The sequence below is a fragment of the Brassica rapa genome, chromosome A01 (genome assembly GCF_000309985.2).
Source record: "Brassica rapa cultivar Chiifu-401-42 chromosome A01, CAAS_Brap_v3.01, whole genome shotgun sequence".
In the NCBI taxonomy this organism is placed as follows: domain Eukaryota; kingdom Viridiplantae; phylum Streptophyta; class Magnoliopsida; order Brassicales; family Brassicaceae; genus Brassica; species Brassica rapa.
In genome coordinates, this window is record NC_024795.2 from 8,724,371 (window position 1) to 8,739,614 (window position 15,244).

The window sequence follows — 15,244 nt, forward strand, 5'->3', positions numbered from 1 at the left end:
CATTAACTCTTTCTTTTGATGTAATGTATTAAGAAAGAAATAAAAATGGAATTAATTTTATGGAAAAAAAAAGACTGGAAAAGGAAGAATATGAAACCAAAGAGTTTCCTGAAAATTTTACGTATTTGTATATATAATGCTACAAAATAGTTTGAGCGAAATTTGGTTGCATAACCTATTCTCTTTTTTTTTTTCTCTTTGCCAACAGAGACTCATTTCGATTCTGTCAAGCTATAAAATAGAAGGTTATATGATTTTAGTTCAGCCTATTTGAATTCGTTTTAGGCTTAACATATATTTCAAGAATCTATAAATTGGGCTGAATAAAATTGAATTTATAATTATATTATGTTTTTTTGTAAACGTAAAATTAATTATGATGAGGTAAACAAAAAATCAAACACATTTTTAAACAACTACCACCATCAAATCACTAAAATAAAAACAACAAGAAACATTATTTAGAGTCCGATTGGTAATGACTGTAGCTTTAAAAATTTTGATATAGAAAAAAATATGTAGACTTTTTTGTTGTGGCTTAACATTTTATTGCTATAGAATTTTATGGAAAGCATTAAAAAATTGCTTTGAATATTTGGCTCTGCAGAGCATTTGTACAGCTGTAGGTTATTTTAAGAGCTGTGGTTTCAAAAAAAAAAATTAAAGCTTGATTTCTCTCAATTTGGTGCTGTAGAAATAAATAGGGTTGTGGACAACACCTACAACAACTACCAATCACCCCCTTAATATTCTGTATCATGTTTATGCTTTATTAAAAATTGAACATGTTCCTATATGTAGAAAAAAAATTGTAAACATATTATTGGTTTTAAATTACAAACATGTCATTATTTCAGGTATTTCACCCTGCACAAAGTACGAGTTATCATCTAGTAGTTAATATTTATAAGTATATAAACTATATTATAAAAATTTAGATATCTATTCGGTTCTCGGTTTGATTCCGATTTGGTTTTAGTTTTTTGGCTTTAGAAATATAAGATTGGCTTGGGTAATTGATATGATATAAACCCGAACCAAGCTTCATTTTTGGCTCGATTCTTTAGTTCTGGATAACTGTGTGATGCCTATCCTACACAGTAAATGCAGGCTGAAGAAAGAAAAAAAGACAAACATATTTGGGTATATCTTAGGTTTCTAACAGTTTTGGGTCGTAAACTGAGTTTATTTCAAATCCCCTTAACTGGTACAAAAGCAACCTGCCACAGGCCAGAACAGATTTGTTGAACAAAAAAAAACAATGAATTAACATTAGTGGACCTTTGGAAATAAGATATAAGCCCATTTGAACGCAAGAAATTAAATGTGGATCAAATCTTGTCTATATGTAAGAAAGGCTTCAAACAACCGAGGAAAAAAAAACTGGTGCAAACAACAATCGGGGACATGCTCACATGCATAGATTCTGATCCCTTATATAACAAATTCCATCGGAAACAAGTTATCATTTAACATGTTTTATCTGCTTCTGTGGTTTCAAATCAAAGTGTAGACGAACCATGTGGCTGACCTGCCTATAACTCATATTCTGATCTGGTAACTGAACACTAAATTAATATTCCTCTAACCGGTTGACCTAGCCGTACTAGAGTGAATAGTGTTATACTGTTATTAGTTATTACCCGAAACCTAAAAATATCTGAATGGACAAATGAATGTGTGGGTAAATTACAATGAGCAAAGGCCGACAATGGAGGAGGATGGACCAGGCCAGGGTGCTGGGCGATAAGGACGTCTCGACTAAAAGCCTAACCATCCTCCAAGCGTGGGTTCCCACAGCTGCTGGTCCCCGTTCACAATAGTATCACATTTCCTCTCTCACGAGGTTACACCCTCTTGCTTTACTACTATTCCCTCTTTATTCCTCCAACTTTTCTTTTTCTTTTTACAGGTTCTTCATGAATCATGTCATGGAAATGAAAAACATAACTTATATATTGCTCTGTTTTGTATCTTACTCTTTGTTTCTTCTCACCGACGTGTTATTCCCTTCACATATACTCAGTTTATACACCCTTCTATATCGTTTTTTTTTTAGAATTAACACTTCTATAAACTAACTCCCACGGAAGTTTATTATTTGAAACATCTGATATTTTCAAATTTTTGGTGTTTGGTACATTACATTACACATATAATCCAAAATAAATATACATTTCTATATATATATATGTTATATACTGAGTTGATGGTATACAGAATATATAATATGTTCATGTGGCATGAGCATGCAGATTTAATGAATAAATGTACCATATTGCCATTTTATAGCATGTGTATGTCACCCAAAAAATGGTAAAATTAATTACTAATATGAATAAACACTGATTATGGTTGTCGTTTTTTTTTCCAAATGTTAGTATATTTTTTGATTGGTGGTATTTTTGAAAAGTGGTATTTCACTTGTGGTATTTCTAACAATTTTTCAAGTTTAAAGCAGAATTTGAGTGTTTTTCTTTAATAGACCTTATTTTATTACCATATCTTCTCTCTTTTTTTTTCTTTAGAGCAAATCTTGATTATTTTATAAGTAACTACTGGGAGGCATTAGTAAAGTATTCTTTCTAGAATTTGTAAGTAACTAATGGGAGGCATGCAATAATGAAATTATTTGTTGCATTCTATAGGTCATCAATCATCATAGCTCCATAAAGATAGATGCTCTGTAATGGCATATAGTATTTTAGTGACAAGTGATGATACTCTTATCCATTTCAGTTAGATACATTCTCAAATCCACTAATCTGTTTTTTAGAAGTTGTCTTAGAACACCCACACTGATGTAGTTTTTCAGTAAGGTTCTAATCTCAACAATGTATTATCATAATTTAGTAATTTAATTAACTTTTGGTGTTTAAAGAGAATTGAACCGTTCATTTTCTAATGATTATCTCATGATATTTTATTTATAAAATTCATTTGTCTCTCCAATTAAAAAGAAAAAGGAGAAACACATGTATATTAATTGTTACCTTTGTTTTAAGAAACTAGGCGAGCGGATCCCACATTCATATCTCTTGCATATCTTATTCACAATGTCAATGAGGATAACACATACATTTCTAGAGATATTTCCTCATCCTCATTATGTTTTTGACATTTGATATTCAGACGCATCATAGTGTTTGTGCCTTGTCCCATTGATTTGACAACGTTAACAAAGTTTTAGAAGTCGTTAACTCTATTAACAATAACCCCTATATCAAATGACTTCACATTCAACTGTGTTATTAGCTAACTTAAAAATAGACATTCAAATGAAGCGTTGGTTAACAGTCATCGATGTTACTGATTTTGTTAACCCCCCGCTAAATTGAGTGTGTAAATACAAGAACGACGGTGCGTCTTAACATTAACCTGAGATCAGTGATTTGTTTGTGTATTTTTAAGATATTCCCAAAAAATCATGTATATTAGAAAAAGAAAATTAAATTTTGGTGAATTTTTACACAAATTGTTACCTAAAACTAATGTAAAGAATGCAAGTATTCTGCTTTGTTGAAAATCACAAAAAGGGGTATTCTAGTTGTTCACCACGAACAGACCTGAAGCCCCCATCACTTTCAAATAAACGTATTCTGATTGGTTTAAACCACTATAGCAGGATAATTACTGGAAAAAGAATAGAAACTTGCACTTAATCGATGATTACTTCCAATTATTAATTTGTTCGGGAACTAATGGCCTCCTAGGTCTAAATTATTTTATATTATCTTCACATGTAACGTGCCTATATAACGAGAATATGATTCCCTAAGATTCATGCATAAGCACAAATTTAATCGGGGAATTCTAGTTGGATCATGGAACGTTATACGGAAACTAAACTTGTTAGGTTCAGTTCCAATAGTAAAGGAAACCATTAAATTCTAAAGATTTAATCTTCTAAATTACAAAGTTAATATATACTCTATACAATTACAGAAATGTAGATAATCTCCACCACAACTTTTGTTGTGTATGTGCGTGTATATGCACAATGGTAGAAATGTAGATGATAGTTTATCTCAATAGATTAATGTAAGAGGGGAATTAGGTTGGAATATTATAATGTCTCAACAATTGCTGGCTTGGATGCTTTAAAAAAGTTTTGCCTTAGAAATTCCTTTTTACTCTACTTAATGATATATATTTACTAAACATAATACTAGTGGACACATCAAAGAACAATATAAAAATAGTAATGAATAAATCAAAGAAAAATAAGAAGAAAGGAGAAAGAATGTGGAAATGGAGAAGTGATTGGAAACTAATGGAATATCCGTTTCCTCCTTTAACATGGTGGAAGCTGACTCCAAACCCAACCTCCATTACTCTACTGATTCTATCATTTCATTTCATAGCCAGTATATATTCCAAATAGTACTATACAGTTATTGTATGTTATATATGTTGTTAAGAATTTCACATTTAAATGTGTTTTGTAATACTATATAGAGTAAAATATAAATGATGTATGATTTAAAATCTAAAACCCATGAATTTTTTTTTTTTTGAATTATACAGAGGTATCCTGATCCCACAGAAGTGATCCAGACTAGTCACGTGTTGCTACGTGTCGGTCCTCTGTCCCTGACGATAAAAAAATGAAATGCTACAGAAAATGCTAGAGGATTATCATATACTATGTAGTTAAGAAAGATAACCATAATAGGTGAAACGTCATGCACAATCCAATGCGTTAAACAATAATTCCCTTACTATCTTCTATAAATGGCCCTCACAACACAATCCTTTCTCCCACACCACTTTATTACTAAAACTAAAAAACAAAAAACATTTCTTTTGTTTACTCTGAACAAACACATGCAGACAATGGAAGGAAGACAATACTACCAAAATCCTGAAGGAAACAATCATAGCTCTTCAATGGTGGTGCCACACTCGCCGTGGCACTCTCCGGTTCCTTATCTCTTCGGTGGTTTGGCCGCCATGCTAGCCCTCATCGCCTTCTCTCTTCTCATTCTCGCTTGTTCCTACTGGCGACTCACTGGCTCGGCTGAGAGAGATCTCGAGGCCGGAGATGATGCCAAACCCGAAGGGGACACTCACAAGACCAAGACCACAGAGTTGCCAGAGAAGTTTCTCGTCATCATGGCAGGAGACGTCAAACCCACGTACCTGGCTACGCCGGCGAACCGGTCTGAGCAAAGCTGTACTTGTGGTGACCACAAGGAAGAGGCTGGTAGTAATCAGGTGTTGCGGCAGAGCACCGGAACTTGAAAACAGAACAATCATTACGCGGACGTTAGAGGAGCGGATGGGATAAAACTGGGTTTTATTTCATTATTTTTGTCTGATTAAAACGATGTTTATGCATCATTCGTGTGGTTTTACTTCTTTTTAATCTTTGCTTCATATTAAATTTTATGAGAACTTGAATAGATGATTAGTAACTACTAAATGAAAAATTGATGCTTAAGTTAATACTTATGAGCTGTTCGTCTTCATACATCATTATTACTTAGTTACGTTGGATCGATGCCGATGGTAGTTCGATCGTTACTAGAGAATCGGCCAAGTGAACAAAAATGTAGGGAACTAGCAACAACGACATGTGCCATATATTATGCTGATCTTGATACGTTTGTGTCAACGTTGTGGCGAGCCGAAGTGGTTCATGATTCTCTCTTTGCACCTTTCTCCCAGATTCCTAAATAGTATATGGATAACTATCATCAAGTTTTATTTAAAAAAAAAGAACAAATAGCCCTAAATACATTTATATTTTTCGGAATATATATGATCTTTAATTATAACCTTTCACTGAAATGAAGGAGTACTAACATTATCGCTGGACAAAAAGAAAAAGTATGATCCTTTGGAGTTTGGATGAACCACAGAACCAGTACAATGTGAATAGTGACTACAACGACAGAACGACTAAATTGACCGACTGTTTTAGACTAGGGCTATTAGACACTGGTAGTGTCACGTGTGTACCGTGTACGTCATTTCCTTTCCTTGTCCAGTTCTTACTATGTTTATGTGAACATATGAAACAAACGAGTTCCCAACTGAAAAAAGCAAACAATAATGGTTAAAGAAACCGTGTTAAAGTCTTGTGAACTCTTTGACATCAACAGATTCTCTAGACATATCGTGGACTCTACTCAGAAGAGAGGTTAGCTTTGGGCCTTTAGTAGGACCAGTCTGGATAGATCCGTCATCTTGACAAAACCCAGTCTAAATCACATCTAATTCAAGATCGTTTAGTTTTCAGATAGACAGAAAGAAACCATCAACTTCATCAAGGATTTTTTTTTCTTTTCAAAATTAACTACAGTGCAAATGAGGTCAACCGAATATTCAGTAGATCCCAGAAATGCAATGTTAAATTATCTCGTGATCAACGAGATCGAACTACGGATTTACCGTATTGGAGTTATCCCTCAAGTGTCACTAGTCCAAGATCCATTCTTCATCAAGGATTGTATATTAACAAGAGTCAAGAGTAGGATGAAAACTCGAAAAGTTTTACAAAAGAACGACTAGATCTGTACAGATTCATCGTTCGCACAGAATATAATACATTTCAAATAACCACAAAGGTTAAGGCGCAAGAACTTAACCATGATATGTAATGTAAGCATCATATGATACAAATAACCAAACCAAACAAAAAAAAAGAGAGAAGTTTGTAATCCTTATCCACCTTCTTACATTGCTGACTTAATTGCAGTGTGAGTGAACAGTTGGATGAAAATGTTTGGGGGCTAGAGACAGAAATGATCCATCATGTGAAAGACGACATCTTTACCATCAGAATGTAACCAATATGTCTTCACCTACACATGCCAAAACCATTCTGTAAAGATGCTGTTTAAACACACACCAATGCGTTAAGAGTACACCTATTATCAAACTTACCTGAATGGTATTATGAGCTACATATCGTTGCTTGCTATTGTGAAAGCTTACATCTACTCGTTCCCAAGATAGTTGACCGAGCCCATGTAGCATTTCCTCTATGTTCCACACAAAAAAAAAAAGAGAGGGTAAAGTTTGTGACGCTTACGAATACAAAGAAGACTATACAGAGTCAAGTGAAGAAGAAACAAACCTTCAAGATCAGTGTTTTCATCTTTTACTACTGTAGAGGTTGACTTGCAACTACCATTATCCACATCTCCATGTTCTACATATACAATGTGTGGATAGTTTGGATCAGTTGCTAGAAGATTTGGCTGTAAGATGAGACAATAAACAAGGGTTACTGATAAATCCCAGACTGTGCATAAGATTAAGTTGTAAATGGATTACCTTTGGGAGCTCATTTGGACGGCGAATAGAAGATGTCCTCCATCCAACCATGTCTGTGTAGTCTAGTAAAGGCAAACACTGTCTCTTGTAAAACTAAAGAAAAGCGAAAAAACCATTCACCTAATGATTTATTCAGGAAAGGATACAATCGAAGTTCACGTTTGCATAAGCCACACGCCGTTTGAAAGCATTTAAAGCCGATCTGTTGAGGTCATTAAGTAGCATATGAGTAGTGCACATCTCAATATGCAAGTCACCAATTGAAAAACACAGAGAGGCAGAAGCATATTTACATGAATTTGAAGTTAAAAGAATCAGTAGCCATCCGGATAAGAAGTGGGAGATTCCCATCATCATTGTCCACCAGAAACAAATGCTTTCCGGTCCTCCCAGCAGCCAAGTGTGCGGTTTGGGATGCTGTTCTTTCAAGAAAAGGAAGGCCACAGAGAATCGGGAACTGAAGGAAGTGAAAAACAGAAGACAAGAGTAAGTATGTCACACAGAAACTTCTGATCTCTACACAGACCTTACAGAAACATAAGACCTAGACACATCATCAATTTCAAGTCACCTGTCTATGTCCCCTGGAACCAAGATGAGGCGTTGCGAAAGTTATAAAGTTCATAGGTTCTAACCCAGCTATTTCGCCGCTCTTGGCCTTTGAAGGAGAGTCAGAAGAGTTGGCTTCACCAGGCTTTTCATACAGCTTCCCTACGGCATATCTTGCAACAAGACCTCCTAACGAATGAGCCACAAACGAGATCTTCTTCAACCCATTCCTGTTCTTAATAACAGACAAAACCTGAAAGAAACAAAACATCAACAAGCAAATAAGCACACTCAACGTTGCAGAGAAGAGAAACAACACTCCCAAATACCTCATTAGCCAGCCTTTCACCCATCATATCAACACCATCAAACGTCAAGGTTGCACTATTACTCTCACTACCTGCTCAGTTCCATCGAAAGTCAACAACTTTCTTCATCACAACATTATCCTATCCATCACTATAGGTTTAAAAAAAAAAACACTCACGGTGCACAAGTACTTTGTCCGGGAACTTCTTCACGAACTGCTCCGCCGCATACTTCCAATCCGCCGAACTAAATCATGATACGGTCAAACTCTTTAAACCCCACAAGACTCTAATCTGAAACCCATTTCAAAGTTAGATGCTTTACCTTCCGATGATACCGTTCACCATGACCACCAAGTGATCCGGCTTCTCTGAAGACTCCACGAACAGATCCTCTCCGCCGCTGTCCTTCTCCGTCTTCACCTCCCTTGTGCTATGCTTCGCCGCAAAGCAACCGATTCCGAGGCGCTTCATCAACTCCATACGATCGAGATTCTTGTGTCGAGCGCGAAATCGGAGCTGGAGCTGGTGTTGACCAAGCGGAAGAAATCGAGGAGAAGAAGGAATCGAATCTGGGATGGAGATTTGGAGTGTGGAGAAGGAGGCAATCATGTGGAAGTAAAAGACAGCTTTTTGATTAGCGAAATTGACAAAAAGTCGCTCATTTTTTTCCACGGCGGAGAGACGTTACCATTTGCGGAGGCGCTAAGGAACAGTGACGGTGACACCTGTTAACTCTTTGTCAAAACTTTATTTTATTTAAACGGCTTTATATTACTAGTATTTATATGAGTAGTAAAGTTAGTTAATTGGAATAGATTATCATTAGACAAATTGATCACACAGTAGAGAAAATCTGGGATTTAATTTGTATAATAATGTAGGGAGTGATTGGTTGTAGCCGTAGATGCTCTAAAAAGTTAAAATTTAGTTTAAAACCATACATGTCAATCAATCATGATTCTTTTCTTTTAAAAAGTTCAAGCAAAAATATTTCTGAAATTTTAAAAAATGTTATAAAAAGTTTTATTTCTAGAACAAAAAATATAGTTTTACAAAGTTACAATAAATAAATCTACAACTACTCACAGTTCTTACCAATCAGCAATAAAATATGTGATGGAAAAAGAAAATAAGTGGAGTTTTGATTTTATGGCTTTTAATAAGACTTATTTTTGAATTCACTCCGTATGGTTTCAACAACCAATAGACTTTTGTTATTTTATATTTGATTTTTTTTTTCAAAAAAACAACAAAATATGATCAAATTATATTATGTTTTTTTAATAAAAAGGTAAAAAATAAATAAAAAATAGAGTAGTTACAAAAAAGTTTAAAAAATATTTTTTTAACATCGTCAGAAGAACCCTAAACTCTAAATCATAAATCCTAAGCTCTAGGATAAACCTTAAACTCTTGGATAAATCATAAAATCTAAATAAAAACACTAAACACTAAAGTTTTATCCAAGAGTTTAGGGTTACCCAAGGTTTAGGGTTTACCCAAAAGTTTAGGGTTTAGTGTTTTGTAACTATTGTTTTTTTTTTAACTTTTTTTTTAAAACATAATATAACTTCATAATATTTTATTTGTTTTTCTAGAAGATATCGAATATGAAATAATGAAATCTTATTGATTGGTGAACCTAGAGATTCACTATGCGGAGTGAATCCAAGAATAACTCTTTTGATAAACATGTGCACAATAGCATTTGCAATATGGCGTCGTTTGAATAAAATAAGGTATGAACTAAAAACTATAGCTTTGACTGGTATAAATCAACTATATTGTAGAATATTCAAATCTATATATATAAAGTTAGCTTGTCTGGCTGCTCCTGCTGCCACGTCACTCTGGAGAGAGGGGCGTTTTGCGCCACGTGTCGCCTAAACAAGCACTCTACGAAACCAATTTGTCGTGTCCTTTGCGTTATTGAATTGGGCTTCTGTTTTGTTTCTTTTGCATTCTTTAATTGGGGTTTTTTAATTTCCAGGTCCGTATATCATGTGCTATACCAGAAAGTGAGGTTTTCATTATAGCTTTTGTAGACCCGATGAAGCCGTCTTCCATAAACATCTGAAACGCCTTAGATTCCCATTAATTCCCACCCTCCTCCACTACGCAGCATTAAATCAAGCTTGGACTCTTCATATGTAAACGGCCAAAACTTTCCTATAAATTGGTATCGTTGTATAGATGAAAACACCAAATCTAGGAGAACTACAAGTATCATATCTTCTAATTACCAGCTCCAACAATGGCGAATTCCTTCACACTACTTGCTGATTTGATAGCCGGACGATGTTCAACCACAACCAAGTTTCGTCTTCTTAGGTTTTGATGGGTGTTGATATGCTACTCATTGACGAGAAGGTAATCACTCCTAATTTTTGTTAACGCTTTCAAGATGCCAGTTTTACATATCTGATTTTTTTCCATTTGCTTGTCTGCAACAGTCAAAGCTTATGTAGGGATCCGTGAGTGCGAACCCTCTCAGCTTCTTCAGGGAGCGTTTCAGTAACAACAATTTCTGATTGTCTGATGCTCCCCTCGCCATTGATAGCACTTCATTTTAAGAGAATGTACGGATTCGCCGCGTCTTTGGCCGCTGGTTTGCTGCTCATGTTTCTGGTAATGATCAATTTCACATATCCAGTGCCTTACCATGAATTGAATTGGAATGATCCTGTGGCCAATCTGTAATAAGTAATTCATGTTTCCTTTCTTCTTCTGCAATCCGTGATCGTATTTGTCATCCCCATCAAGTTTGTGCTGCTCTTCACATTTGCAAATGAGAAGGTATGTTTTGCCTGGCAGCCGACAAGAACTTGCTGTTTTTTGTCTTAAAAACATTTGTTGAGATTTAGTTCTTGAGTTCAATAGGGATTGAATGATTCCTGTGGTCATTTCTCTCAAAATCGTTCCTTTATTGTGTTTTTTTGGGTGAGTTACGACTACATGTTAACTGGGAGATCACAATAACCAGTTAGATGACCTTGACGTTGTTTTTTTTCTTTGGCAGCACAGTCTTCCTCATGGGACCTGAGCAACAGATAAATATGATGTTCGTATCTACGCTACCTCTATCTATGTCAGATGCATCCTTCTTGCACTCATTTTGCGCTCTCTTGGTAACTTCTTTCTCCCCATCTCTCTCATACAATGTTTATTATCCAAAGCTAGATCTAACCTTAGTTAAATCTGCAAGGTCTGCAACTTTGTTATTTCCCCAAATATTTCTCAGCTTGAAACTTCATCATTTCTTGTCTCATGTAGATCCACAGCAAGATTTTGACAGTGATTGCGATCCTATGCAAGACTTGTGCACTTATGTGGTAAGTTCACTGCTCTATATTCAACCCTAAACAGGATTTGTTTCTACAATGTTCTGAAGATTATTCTTAGAACCTTTTCGGATCCAACAACTTCTTGATTTACACGATGGTAATAATGGCAGGTACAGCCTCAGTTATATTCCATTTACGCGAAGAATGGTCTCTGAAATAATGATCTGTCTCTGTGATAACGAGCTATAGTACACAAACTCGCATTTTACTGGTCTCGAGAATTTGAGAGATGATTTAAAAAAAAAAATTGTTTGACCTGATGAGGTGGTTTGCGCATGAATCAAAAGTAACGCAACTGGAGTTTTTTTTTTTTGAGGGCTTGAAGCTCTTGCGTGTGTTTACTTCTATTACTTCAAGGTCTTTTGCAGTCACTTGACATTTGTTTGATAAGAGATTACTTTCATATAATCCCTCGGAGTTCTCATTTTACCCATCCCTTTTATACAGTTTATATTTTTGGTTCATACACAATACCCTGTAATATGCTTTTCTCTTCAAAAAAAAAAATATGCTTAATCTTTTACTACTCTATGGTTCAACTTTCCTAATAAAAAGAAGTGAAGACAATAAAGCCTAGATACTAGATAGGCCTTTCTTTATTGACAACGAGAAACAACATCATATTCTCTGCATTATAAGTTCTTAATGTAAAAAAAATGAAATAGGGAACATTAATCCAAACGACCGCACTTAATGTCCAAAAAATTCAATAAATTATATTAACTACTCAATTAACTACATAATATATATCTATAAATAGGTTACATATGCTTTCACTTTGGCAACGACCACGACCAAATACCAAACAAAAATGCACACTAAACACCAATTCACACATTGAAAACTAACCAAAAATATATAAAGAGAAATCATTTCATGAGTATCACGATTCTCAGGAATAATCGTCTTTAACATCATGAAATCAACATCGGTACTAGCAGAAGCAGTCCAAGAATTTTGGGTGTACAAAAATACCAATTTAAATCCTTTAACGGTCCAACCCCTAACATCGATAGATAACTAGAGACAACAACTTAAAGACAATATTTCTTTTGGCCGATAATGTGTTGATCCCCTACTTCAAAGCATGCAGAAGTATTTTGAAAACAACAACACAAACTTAGGTTTCAACATTTCCAAACCAAAACGGTTGGTTCATACAACAATGACATTTACTTATACAGCACAACATTATTATGCAAAGAACTGCCTGGTCCTGTAATTTTCGAGGTCCCCAAAATTAAAATAAAATAAATATCATAACATATATTAAATAGAGAGGAAGAGCTAAGCAGGTAGAAAAAGATTGGGGGATCATGAAAAAAAAATTTGTACTTTTGAATGGTTTTGTAAAAAAGTGTGTAGTCTAAGTGGGATTAAAATAAGGTTTTATATACGTACAAAAGGTTGTATGCATTTCTATTATCCAAAAGAATTTTCGAAGCCCATACAAAACATATATTAATTAATTATTGAAATTTGTATTTATTGTAATACTTTCTTTTTTTTAAATGACCTATTGAAATGGCTTTTTTACAAAAATTCATTTGTTAGATTATTTATTTGTTTGTTTTCTTACATAAAATCAATTAATATAATGTATTAATATTTTATTTTAAATAAACTATACACAAATAATTATTTTCTAAGTTTATTTTTAAAAACTGTGGGCCCCGTAAATTGGGTGATCTTATGCTAATGTTTCATGTGTTTGTGGTAAAAAAACCATATATCATCTTTATTCTCTGTTCTTGAAGCACTAGCAGCTAAAAAGAAACGTTTCTTCTTTCTCAACGCTTTTGAAAATACAGAAAATTACAGCATGAAACAGAGCTATTTCTGATTTTCTACATATAAAATTTCATTTTTTTATAATATTTTAACAAAAAAATAATGCTATATTCCGTGCAGAAACATATGCGTTTTAATATAATTTTAAAACTTATTATGATATTTTCTCATATGTAATTTTAAATAAGAAAGACATTAATTTAAAAAAATGTAGTCTTCATGTAGCCAACAAATTAGCTGAGAAAGGTCATCGCATAACTTACTTGCTTCCCAAAAAAGCTCAAAAACAACTCGAATTTCTTAATCTTTTCCCAGACAGCATTTTCTTCCACCCTCTTACTCTTCCTCCTGTTGAAGGTCTCCATGTTAGCGTAGAGACAACCACAGATCTCCCACCAAACACGACTCGAAAACTCATATCCGATGCCATGCATCTCTTACGCGAGCAGATAGAAGCACAAGTTCGTGCATTGAATCCAGAATTTAAATGGATACGCAAGTAGTGCTCCGTATTTGTATATCTATCAAGGTATTATTGTTTTTATTAAGATGTGTTTGTTCATATATTCTCATGTAATAAATTAAATTCCAAACAATTGGCTTCTAAAACTTCCCATTACATCATACCATTGAAATCAATTTGAAAGTAAACTATATTCTAACAATCAATACTTCCAAATGCATACCCTCGCCAGAAACGTCAATCACTTTGAAAAGATAGTTTAACGGAGATAACAAATAGGTAATATTCTGCGAGGACAGACCACTAGAAATCAGCCCATCTAAGAGCATAACTTTATCATAGGGCACTTAAGATATCAAGTTCTATTCATGTTCTAATTTTGCAAAAAAAAAAATATATATATATACAATGTCTCCTCCTCTCTGGCTCTCTCTATGCTTGAAATATTGGATGCACTTGAATGGAAAACAGATAAACGATAAAGATGCACAGAGTTTATTAATGAGTGAGAGTCACCTGACTAGAATGTTATTTTACCAATTATAGATGCACAAGAGCAACAATAGTATGCCACAGACCCAACATAAATAATCGATGTGACACATGTTATTACTATAAGTAAATGACAAAATTTACTTTCGTTATTTAAGTCAATTAAAATAAATTATGTTCTACAATACCTTTTCCCTTATGCTGGCAATCTTTTTCCAATTAACACTAAACAAAAAAACTCAGAAGATAAAAATGCTAGATTAGCCAAAGACAATGTAATTTTAGTATTTGGTCAAATAATTTTTTTGAATAAAAACATTGTTAAAGTCAGACACACTCATAATAATGGATAGAATACATTCAGATATACCACCATCAAACATAAAACTTTAACACACAATTAAAAAATATATTAATATACTACATATATAATCTCATGCAAATGCAAAAAAAAAAGAGGACGTATTTTCATTAAAAATATAGCTGAAATGAATACTGAAAATAAAATAGTACAATATCATACAATATAGTTGATAGCAAATAAAAATCCAAACATGTAAGAATTATAAACATAAAATTCAAATGTTAACAAAATAAATATATATAATTTAATTGGAAAACAAATTATATTTATTGTATTCAATTAAAATTAATTATTCAAATATTTTATAAATTTTAAATATATTTTAATATAAAATCATTTTAATGTAAATTTATCCGCCCGTAGGGCGGGCCAACCTCTAGTAATAAAATAATATAATCATTAAGATGAAGTTTTAAAACCTAAATAAATTCAAATGCTATATAAATGCTATATAGCTATTAGATACATTGTGTTCTGTATACATTCATTATACTTTCAAAATATATACAAGATAAATTGAAAAATTAACTTGTTAGAAATTCAAAAACTTTATTATAGCACTTTCAACTGTTAAATTATAACAGATGATTGGTATACTCCTAGCATTAGTTGGAAGGTATTCCAAACTCGGGTCAGGCAGTATGGT

The 15,244-nt window shown here is 33.6% G+C and overlaps 3 protein-coding genes across 10 annotated transcripts; 2 read left to right on the top strand and 1 right to left on the bottom strand.

Moving 5' to 3' along the window:
• The first annotated feature begins 4,622 nt into the window (after positions 1 to 4,622).
• On the top strand, positions 4,623 to 5,454 carry LOC103863494 (protein GLUTAMINE DUMPER 2). The gene has a single exon (XM_009141242.3). The coding sequence runs from the start codon at positions 4,735 to 4,737 to the stop codon at positions 5,242 to 5,244; it is 510 nt and encodes a 169-aa protein (XP_009139490.3). The 5' UTR covers positions 4,623 to 4,734; the 3' UTR covers positions 5,245 to 5,454.
• Positions 5,455 to 6,441: 987 nt separating this feature from the next.
• Positions 6,442 to 8,900, bottom strand: LOC103863504. Its single transcript, XM_009141250.3, has 10 exons — positions 8,467 to 8,900; positions 8,321 to 8,388; positions 8,163 to 8,233; positions 7,856 to 8,086; positions 7,578 to 7,741; positions 7,431 to 7,486; positions 7,285 to 7,337; positions 7,085 to 7,208; positions 6,892 to 6,989; positions 6,442 to 6,809 (listed from the first exon to the last, which is right to left on the bottom strand). Exons 1-10 carry the CDS (start codon positions 8,751 to 8,753, stop codon positions 6,738 to 6,740), a joined length of 1,224 nt encoding a protein of 407 aa, XP_009139498.1. The 5' UTR covers positions 8,754 to 8,900; the 3' UTR covers positions 6,442 to 6,737.
• A 474-nt stretch (positions 8,901 to 9,374) lies between these two features.
• Positions 9,375 to 14,749, top strand: LOC103863513 (vesicle transport protein SFT2B-like). 8 transcript variants are annotated; one of them, XR_004456202.1, is made up of 6 exons: positions 9,380 to 10,514; positions 10,598 to 10,772; positions 10,908 to 10,940; positions 11,164 to 11,272; positions 11,418 to 11,476; positions 11,599 to 14,749. XR_004456202.1 is itself a non-coding variant. In XM_018653114.2 (4 exons), the coding sequence occupies exons 1-4, from the start codon at positions 10,933 to 10,935 to the stop codon at positions 11,675 to 11,677; spliced, it is 255 nt and encodes an 84-aa protein (XP_018508630.2). In that variant the 5' UTR covers positions 10,878 to 10,932; the 3' UTR covers positions 11,678 to 14,749. The 8 variants fall into 8 exon arrangements, 1 of the variants encoding a protein (XP_018508630.2); XR_632001.2 differs by having other exon boundaries at positions 9,382 to 10,514; positions 11,169 to 11,272; XR_004456200.1 differs by having other exon boundaries at positions 9,375 to 10,514; positions 10,598 to 10,940.
• Positions 14,750 to 15,244: the final 495 nt, after the last annotated feature.